Source organism: Pituophis catenifer, unplaced genomic scaffold, assembly GCF_029215685.1.
Source record: "Pituophis catenifer annectens isolate HBS135680 unplaced genomic scaffold, rPitCat1.0.hap2 SCAF_13, whole genome shotgun sequence".
Lineage (NCBI taxonomy): Eukaryota > Metazoa > Chordata > Lepidosauria > Squamata > Colubridae > Pituophis > Pituophis catenifer.
The window spans coordinates 8,725,500-8,736,055 of record NW_027256893.1 but is presented as its reverse complement, the minus strand read 5'-3'; the positions used below and the strand labels follow the sequence as shown (position 1 = coordinate 8,736,055).

Here is a 10,556-nt window from a genome sequence, read left to right as displayed (position 1 = left end):
ATTCATGTATGTATTAATATTGAAGATTAATTTTATTACGTTGGGTACTGGATCTCTGTCATGGTGGTATTCCAGCATAATTGTTCAGAAATGGAAATTTTGAATAAATGGTCATTAATAAATGAAAGCTGGGGTGGGTATTCAAAGTTTGGTCTCCAAGGCTATGTGAGTAATGTATGGTGGATAGAGGCTGTGCACAAAATGCAAATTCACATGTACTTTTGTCACATTTATATACCACCTTTCAGTAGATTTTATTTTCCTGGGCTCCAAGATCACCGCAGATGGGGACTGCAGCCAAGAAATTAAAAGACACTTGCTCCCGGAGAGGAAAGCTATGGCAAATCTAGATAGCTTACTTAAAAAGCAGAGACATCACCCTGCCAACAAAAGTGTATATAGTCAAGGCTATGGTTTTCCCAGTTGCAATGTATGGCTGTGAAAGTTGGACCATAAGAAAGGCTGAGCGCCAAAGAATTGAGGCCTTTGAACTCTGGTGCTGGAGAAGATTCTTGCGAGTTCCTTGGACTGCAAGGCAATCAAACTGGTCAGTCCTAGAGGAGATCAACCCTGACCGTTCTTTAGAAGGCCAGATCCTGAAGAGGAAATTCAAAGACTTTGGCCACCTAATGAGAAGGAAGGACTCACTGGAGAAGAGCCTAATGCTGGGAACAATTGAGGGCAAAAGAAGAAGGGGATGACAAAGAATGGGGTGGCTGGATGGAGTCACTGAAGCAGTAGGCATGAGCTTAAATAGACTCGAGAGGGTGGCAGAGGACAGGAATGCCTGGAGGAACTTTGTCCATGGGGTCGCGATGGGTCGGACACGACTTCGCAACTAACAACAACAACGAGCTTACAGGGTATAACGTCAACCAGCTGCTGTCCATAAGCTTCTAATTTAAAAAGGGAAAGAGGGGAAAAGAGAAGAAAGGAGAATGAGAGTCCATTCCCCAGTTCTTCATACTTTATGGTTCCTATGATCCTCCACTACGGTGAAAACAGCCTTCCCGTGTAGACCAATTAAACCACCACTTATAGGACAATTGGTCTTGTACCTTTTTTTCACAAGGTTGGGCTCTTAAGAGTGTCCGAGAAGAAAGCCCTGCCCAGTTGGTTGCAGCCGCAAAAGAAGTCTATGATTTCTAGCGGTGAGAATTATAATTTCCTAACAATCAACCAATGGGACAGAAGTTGCCTTCAGAAGTTGTGGCTGCTCCATCACTGGAGGTTTCAAAGAGAGATTGGACAACCATTTATCCTAAATGGTATAGGATCTCCTGCTCGAGCAGGGTGTTGGACTAGAAGCCCTCTGAGGTCCCTTCCAACTCTATTATTCTGTGTCTTATGTTCTAGCAATCTACTTCCTCTTTGCCATGAAATTCAAGATGCTGGTTGTTGACTATTGTTCTAAGTGTTTCCTGATGCAGGCCCAGGTTATTTGCAGATTGCCTGCCTCTGATTACTGTTGCCTGTCTCATAAGATCAGATGGGATGGACATGTTTTAGGTCCCATCAATTAAGCAATGTCATCTGATGGGACTCAGAAGATGTTTTCTTTGATGCCAGGCCTGCCCTGTGGTTAGCAGTTTTCCCAAGATTGATGATCCTGTATCTTACCTGACTTACAAAACACTTAACACCTAAGCTTATTCCTCAGGCACTGATGCAAGAGGTTTTATCCATCCCGATTGATTTTGGTTGGATGAATTTGACTTGGGTGCAATATTCGATTATTTAAATATTTACTTATATCTCGCCTTTATTATTTTTATAAGTCACTCAGGGCAGTGAACATACCTAATACTCCTTCCTCCTCCTATTTTCTCCACAACATCAACATGAAGTGGGTTGGACTGATAGAGAGGCACCAGTCCAAGGTCATCCATCTGGCTTTCAGGTCTAAGGCTCTCCTAGAACTCACCATCTTCTGGTTTCTAGCCTAATACCTTAACCACTAGATCAAACTGACTCTCTCTGTTTTGTCAGACTTTGTTGCAGAAATTAAATCCAGAAAGCACACACAGGCAGACTGATGCAGCAGGATTCATTAACTTCTTTATATACATAGTAATACATGAAGATAAATGTATAATACCAATATAGATTCTTCTTCAATATAGTAGCAGTTACAAGCAAAACAAAAGGCAGGAGAGAACAGTTAGTTTCATTTCAGCAGAGCAGACAAGCCCAGGCTTGTTTCATTTCAGAGCTGAGCACAGAGCTTAATATAAAGACAGCATCCTCTATACAGGGCAGTTAAGCTTCTGCACAGACTCAGTTTGCTAAGCCACGCCCAGACTTCTAGCTTAAGTTTCTGTTTCTAAACATCCTTCATTGGCTGAGCCTGTTACCATGCCTATTCATTGGCTGACCTTGTTACCATATCTCCATTCGTTCCCCATTGGCTGATCTATTCCAGTCCATGAATATTCATACTCTGACATGTTTGTTTTCATGTTTATATCTTTTAAAAGTTTTCTTATGCTTGTTTTTCTTTTGAGTATATTTGTTTGTTTTTAATGTTTCTTTGTTATGCTTTGTTTTTCTTTGTGTACCCTTCCCTGAGTTGCTTATCAATTGGGCAACAGTATAAATTGATTTAATAATAATAAAATAGACGAATGCTACTACCACCAATGTCTGTCTTTGTAAGCCGTGGTGAGTCTCCTGGGTTTAGCAGCATGCACACCCAATAAATTTAAAATAAATAAATAAATAAATTGGGACTTGAAAAATCAGCCTCAAGTTTTCAATCTGCTTAGTTTGCTACTTATTGATGGAAGACAAAAGGCAGGGGAAGACGTGTTAATTTTGGTTGCGTGTTTTAACCTCAATATAATGAGTGTGGTACAGAAAAAAAAATCCTATATATTTTACTTACTATGTCAGTTTAATACAAGAATTTTTGTGGGGTCCTTGGTGCTCCCTGAGCTTGGTTGTTTTCTTGCAGGCATATCATTATCCAATTAGGTAACATCATCAGTGCTAGAAAGGAATGGGATAAGGAGGAAGGCAGTGGTGGGTTTTGGATTATTTTACTACTGGTTCACCCCGTACACACACGCTCGTTTTGTACGTGCATGTGCCAGGTTCACTTGCTTTGTACATGCGCGTACCCAGTTTGCCTTCCATGCATGCTCCCAGCCTCAAAAACTTGCCTAAATAGAATGGTATAGAACCGGGGCAGGGCGGGGCGGGCCCACCCATGATTTCTGCTAGTGGTTCGGGTGAACAGGCCCGAACCGGCTGAATACCACCTCTGGAGGAGGGGGGAGGAAGAAGAGTGGGGGGAGGAGGAGGAGGACTGTGGGGTATTTGGTGCTCTCCAAAATTGGTTGTTTTCTTGCATGCATGTCATTATCCAACTTGGTAACACCATCAGCACTAGAAATAGGTTTTGTTTTTGAATATTCAAATTTTGAAAGGGAAGAGCTTTTCAGAGAAATTCTGGTGAGTGCTGTAGGGTGCTTTTGCATATTCTTGGTTATGAGGCGAGAAGAGTATATCGTATATGAAAACCCTGTTTTACACTAAATAGAATAGAATAGAATAGAATAGAATAGAATAGAATAGAATAGAATAGAATAGAATAGAATAGAATAGAATAGAATTCTTTATTGGCCAAGTATGATTGGGCACACAAGGAATTTGTCTTTGGTACATACCTAGGAATCTGTAGTTCAAATGCTACTACCATACTAAAAATAGAAATATTAATAAATTCAGTCCCAGTTGTATTGAAGGGATCCAAAAAACTGAAGAAGAAAAACCCACTGGAACTTTAGAAGATCTCATCTTTTCCAGGCAAAGTAGTTGCCTGATGTTGTTTTTACATTCTTTGCTTCAGCAGTGAGGTGGGAAGGATTCCAGAATATTTTTTACTGTAATCCAGATGGAATCAACTTTTTTTTTAATGAAATTTGAAGGAATTTCACTGCAGGAATGGCAACAATCTTTTGGCCATCGCCATGCCTTGAATTACTAAGCCAGGGATTGCTACTCACATTTATTTACTACATGGATTGAAGGCATTCTCTTCTCGGCGTTTGGATCATTTCTATTGGTTGGATTTATGATGCACAAAATCATCAAGGAGCAGATGAAAATGTGCTTTTCTTTTGAATTAGTGAAACATTTCAGGGTCTTGGCAGAGTACATGTCTGAGTGTAAGTGTGAATGAAGTAGTTGAGTTTCAGGAAGCAAAGACCAGCATAGAACATAGAATAATAGGATTGGAAGGGATCTTGGAGGTCTTCTAGTTCAACTCTCTACTCAAGCAGGAGATCCTAAACTATTCTGGACAAATGGCTGTCCAGTCTCTTCTTGAGAACTTCTAGCACCCACAACTTCTGGAGGCAAGTCATCACTGATTAATTCTTCTGTCAGGAGATTTCTCCTTAATTCTAGGTTGGCTGTCTTCTAAAGATCTTCCATCCGTCATTTCTTCTCCTGCCCTGGAGAATAGGTTGACCATCTCTTCTCTGTGACCACTCCTCAAGTACTAGAAGACTGCTATCATAGCACCTCAGGTCTTTTTCTTCAATAGATTAGGCATACCTAGTTCTCTCAATCATCCATTATACAGTTTCATTTCTACACCTCTTCTTAACATCTTGTTGCTCTTCTCTGTACTCTCAACATCTTTTTGTGTGTGTGTGTGTGTGTGTATCATGGTGACCAGATCTAGATGCAGTATTCCAAATTTGGTCACAGGTGGGGATATCTATGTTCCAGATGTGAAAAAGTTTTAACCGAAGGCTGAGGCATACATTTTGTCTGGAAAAAAAGTTCCAAGATCAAACTGTCCTTAGAACGCTTGAGAGAAATTGCAGCTGGTTCCAGAAATCATCAGTCAGGGTTGACACCAGGTTAGAAACGGTTAGAAGCTATGAGGGAGTCAAGCATGTTCATTCTTCAAAGGGAGTGAGGATAAGATAGCACTGTCCAAAAATCTGAAGAGATGTCACCTGGAAGGTTTTCCAGAAGCAGAAAAATTGGCTTAAAGTAGAATCTGGCTGAACGTTTGAGAGCTTTCTAGCAATTTATTGGAGAAACTGTGGTTCCTCTTTCTGTCGTCAAGCATGGCTAGAACAGTATTTCTCAACCTTAACAACTTTAAAATGGGCGGACTTCAACTCATGAATTCCCTCAGGGGAAGTTGGGACTCTGTCTTAGATGTACATTCCGGTCTGTGATTCCAGACCACATCAGGTAGGGCTTATTACTTTGGAAGAGTTACTCCTAACTCATTGAGACCAACCTAAGTGAGACCATCCAACAGGTTGCTCCTGGCCTACAACATTTCTGTCGATTCAAGATGCTTCAAGCAGACTCGGCCTCTGTTTCATTTCCCTGGTGAAACCTGCAGATCGAAGCCTAGGAGATACCACCTGGGCCCTGGATAATCCACAACCTCCTGGAACTGCAGGAATCATCCCCACCTTCATCTCCTGCAGATCTTCTACCCCATCAGAGAAGATCTTGGAAGGAAGAATGGAGAGGACCTCCCTCGTATCTGAAAAAAAGCCAAGCTTTCACCCACCCACCCCACCCCGGTGGCACCGGAGGTTGAGTGTGGATGCCTACATGTGGCTCCTCTCTGGGAAGCCCACCCCAAGACAGCAGGACACTTTTTCTCCTCCTCTTCCTCTTCTTCCTTCTCTTCCTCGCAGGTCCTGAGTGGTTTCTTTCAGCAAGCAAGCCCAGGTTAGGCTTGGGGGTGGGGGTGGGTGCAGACTTTCAACACCCCCCTTCTCCATCCCCACTCTACCCACCCAAGCCAATGAACAAACCCAACCAACCACCCCACCCTTTAACTCAGCTCCGTGGGGGCAAGTCAGGCTCCCCAGGATCCGGTATCCGAAGTGGCCCCAGGTGCGGGATGGATGGGAGGAGTGGAGGGGGGGGGACTTTGCCCAGGAGGGGGGTCCGGATAGCGGCGTCGAGGGCTGCGGGGGAGAACCCGCCTGTCTTCTTTTTTAATCCTGTCGCCCCCACCCAACCCGCTCTGTGTCGCCTGGACCGGGGGTGAGTGGGTGGGTGAGTTGGGGGGGGGGGAGGTTCCTGAAGGCAGAGTCTCACCCGCGCGCAGCCACGCGCGCGGGGGCGCGCCTTCAACCCTCCCTGGCTCTTTGGCACACACACACACACGGCGCCGCCGGAGCGCTGCTCTCTGCTTCCCCGCCGCCGCCGCCGCCGCCGCTGCTCCCGGTTACGCCAGCCTTGCCAGCCTTGCCTGCCGCCTCTCGCCCTCTGCCTTCGCCTCCGATTCTGCGCACAGGAGCCCCAAAGCCTGTCATTCTGCACGGCGGCACAGTTGTTGTCGGGTGGTTTTTGTGTGTGTGTGTGGGTTTTTTTTTTTTTTTTAAATAGATATATTATTATTTTTCCCCGCTCGGGTCGGCGAGCGAGTGGGGGGGAAAAACACCCCCCACGCACCCCAGCCCACGCAGAGAGCCAGCCGCGGCGAGGAGAGCGGCGCTGCCCACCCAACCACCCACCCACTCACCCCCCCACCCCCAGCCCAGCATGGCTTCGGGGGACCTTTACGAGGTACGCGGAGCTTGGCCGGGCTTCTCTCGAGGGCAGCCAGCCGGCGACGGGAGGGAAGGGGAAGGGAGGCAGGGCGGGTTAAGGAGAGATCGCCCCGGCCGAGGCGGCTGCTGCTGCTGCTGCTAAGGCTAAGGGGACCCGGGGCGGCTTCGTCGGAGTTGCCGGAGGAAGCGACGCGGGGCTGGGGAGGCGAAAGGCAGAGCCAGGCGCCGCCGCCACCGCGGCTTGAGCCGGAGGAAGGGAGCGATGGAGCCCTCCCCTCCCTCTGCTGACTCCCATCGGGGGGCCTGGGGTGGTGGTTGGGGGGGGAGACAGGGGGTCTTGGGTGGGGGAGAGCTTGGACTACCCCCGGACGGACGGGCGCTTTCCCCTGGGGAAGGGGGGGGCGGAAAAGTCCAGGTAAAGTGGCCGAAGGGGAAGAAGCAGTGAAGTCCTGGCCGGCGCCACAAACTCTGCTTCTCCTCTTCCTCTTCCTCTTCTGGGAATGGAGGGTTCGGGGAGGGGGGGGAAGGTGTCTGCTGAGCCTGGCGGGGAAGGGGCTGCTTGCAAGGCAAGGGGAGTGGGAGGGGTTGTCCGGGTGGGAGGAGCTACAGGGGTACAGATGCATGCTGGATGTTGGGGGTTGTTGTTGTTTTTCCCCTCTTCCCCTCCCCTGGGGGGCTTCGGGTTGGAAGGAGGGGTGAGGGCTGGTGTCCCAGGTTGGCCAGTAGTGGTTGTGGTAGTGGTTGTGGGGTCCCAGATTGGCCAGTAGTGGTTGTGGGGTCTCAGAAATGAAGGCTTCTGGGGTTGTTGGATGGCCTTTGGGTGGCAGAAGACCACCAAATTGATTGACTCTCTGGTGCTGAAGGCTAGCCTGGACTTCTCTCAATGGGTTTCCAGGCGTAAGAAGTGCCAAAGACAGCAATTGTCCTCTGTCCAATCTGATGAAAGATGTGCTACCTTATTTATGGCTCGATTAGGTCAGTTGTGTGTGGAGTCAAGTCTTGGTAGAGTCTTCCTTTGCCGTGTCTACCACTTGCAAAGAATATTTGTTGCTCAGGATTGAGCTGTGGGGTCCTTGAATCTCTCTCTCTGAGCTTGTTGGGGTTCTTCAACCTTGATCTGTGGTTCTTTCTTTTGGATCAGCCTTGGATCTCACTGTGGTTGCCACCTCATGTGCCGTAGATACATTCACAACCAAAATGTCCTCCCAATTATGTCTGGTGCCATGTCCAGGGCACAGTTGTGGCCACGTTTTTCTCTTGAAGTACCCTCACATTTGACCTTGTAGCTCATCTTATGACCTAGTTTACCTCATCTCTTCAGAGAAGAGGCAACAGATGTTCCATAACATGTAATTATGTTAAATACTATAGTATCAGAAGTTGTGGGAGCTTCATCGCTGGAAGCTTTGGTGGACAGATGGACAGATGGCAGTCCAGAAGAGACTGGACTGCCATCTTCAGAAATGGTGCAGGGTCTCCTGCTTGGGCGGGGTGTGTGTGTGTATGTTGGACTAGATGATCTACAAGGTCCCTTCCAACTCTGTTATCCTATCATTTGGAATAGTCTTCTCCACACTTTCCACAATGAAAGAGGGACTTACTGGGAAAAGAATGTTCTAAAACCTTTTCCCTTGTTATCTCCCTATACTGTTCATTCATTCAATTTTTCAGGCAACATTTTTAATTGTAGCCAATTATTGGATCAATTACTTGTTAATATTTTACTTTTGATTAATCCCAGTTGGAAGTTTAGGTCATATTTTCTATTCAGCCCATGAGAAAATACTAATGTGTTTATAATTCTAGGGATAAATAGCCTATTTGATTGTGACAACTACTTTTTCATCAAATAATTTTTCTTTATTAAAGAAGTAATCTGTGTCAAAGGTGACAAGTGATATTAAACATGCCTGTAAAGCAGATCACGGTCTCAATCAAATATCATCCTGCCTGCCTCTATCCGTTTCCTTTACATTATCCTTTAATAAAAAAACAACAATACGCAGAGTACACAAAGAATAGCAGATAGTAAATGAAAGAAATTAAAGCATAAAATTAAAAAAAGAAAGAAAAGGGAATACAACTACCTTACTTTACACCAACATATTTACTGTAACTCTCCATATCTTTCTTCTATTGCAATCCATTCTTAATTCTACCAAGTCTATACATTGATTTATCCACTGCATTATTTTTTAAATCATTAGTTTTGTCCAACCACTGATTCCTTGACTTTTTTTCTTCATCAATTCACTTTTCCTATACAGAGGTGATTTGTACCTCAAATCATTCAGGTTCCCACCCAACAACACGGTATCGTCTACCTATAAAATTATACACGCATGTATGGCCCTACCAAAAATAAATAAATAAAAATCTCCAAGTCAACACAATCCTTCCACATGTTTATCCATAAATACATTAAACAACCAAGAGGACGTCCCACATCATTATCTTACCACACTGAATCAGTTATTAAGTATTCTGTTTTTCCTCACAGGTGTTTATTTACATTGTATACCTGCTACATTTTATTCAGCAACCACTCACCATAACTCAAAAAGCCTATTTACTTTATCATATGCTTTTTAAAAAAATATCAAATACTAGTGATGCCTCAGTATTTAGTGTTAATTGGTTCTGGGAGGCCTAATGGATACTAAAATCAAACAAACAAACCAGGTGACTTACCACACGATGCTTTGTTTTGGTCAGGAAAAAAACTTTCTACCTGTCCTTTTTCCTGTCAGTAAATTTTCCAGCATGGCCGACTTCCTGTCTGCCCTGTGTGGCCATCTCCCTCTTCCTTTTGCAGGGCCTTGAATACCAAAGAAACTGCCTGGAGAGCATTTTCACATTAAAATGCTTCAAGTAAATTTGAGGAGTTTTGAAGCAGTCAAATGCCGAGGTGCCCCTGTACACTAAATTTTCTCAAATCCATCTCTTAGTTACCTCACAAAAAGCAGAAATCTGTTCTGCCCACCACTCAACTAGCATAAAACTACATTATGTTTCCAAATGTTGTTCATTCTCATTTTTTCTACCTCTTGGATCAGAATTCCACCAAACAGCTTCTCAGGCAAAAGTAACACATTTATTTTCCTGTAGCTTTTTGTTTACACTTGTAACACTTGTTATTGAGAAACAATAATGGTGTACTTTCCAATTAGAAATAAATAAATGCAGTAATCACAAATGCATTAACCAAGTTACAGAAAAGAATTTGTATTGTAGTTTGTATTTTATTTTATAAGCTAATAAAATGTTTAAAAATAAATTTTAAAAAATCCCGGCTAATATAACAACCACAACAACCATAATTTATTTATTTATCAAATTTATGATAAATTTGATTTATTTATTATTATTATAGTAATAATAATAACAACAACAATAAATTATTAATATAACATATTATATGAGTAACAATAATTACTCATATAATAATAATAATAATAAACAAATAACCTAGGATGCTGGCAGCAACCCGTATCAGCCATAGTGCCAATCAATAATATTTGTGATACATTTTTAAATTTTCGGTTGACTGAGTTTCATGTTTAATGAATAAAAGTATAATAAACAAAGTTACAGTAGCAGTAACACTCAGTAACACTCAGTAACTCCAGAAGATAACACTCATATTTTGAACATTTCTCGGGTTATTATATTATCATTTATTACATTTATTTGCCTAACCATCTCTCCATAATCCATACTTACAATCTTTTCATTTCTCACAGCATTTATTTTTGGTTTCATCATTTGTCTTGAACTTTGAGTGATAGCATTATTACCATTTCGTTCGTCATCGTGTAATTCATATAGAAAACTTTAAAATATTCCATCCAGCATTCGCTCATTTTAGTTTTGTTTCAAATCATGTAATCACTTCTTTTTTTAATTCTACTCACTCTCTTGAAGACTCCTTGTTTACCCCTCTTTGTCCTCTTACATTTTTTTATAACATTCATGCAAAAATGTTTGTCTCTGTTTTTATTTTATTCAAGACAAAGT

At 43.3% G+C, this 10,556-nt stretch overlaps 1 protein-coding gene across 1 annotated transcript in view; it reads left to right on the top strand.

Annotated features, from left to right (window-relative positions):
* Positions 1–6,516: 6,516 nt before the first annotated feature.
* Positions 6,517–10,556, top strand: part of CDYL2 (chromodomain Y like 2) — a 78,905-nt gene continuing 74,865 nt past the window's right edge. Inside the window, exon 1 of the mRNA XM_070952794.1 lies at positions 6,517–6,555. Within this exon, the coding sequence (XP_070808895.1) occupies positions 6,532–6,555 (24 nt within the window). The 5' untranslated portion in view covers positions 6,517–6,531. The remainder of the gene's footprint in view (positions 6,556–10,556) is intronic.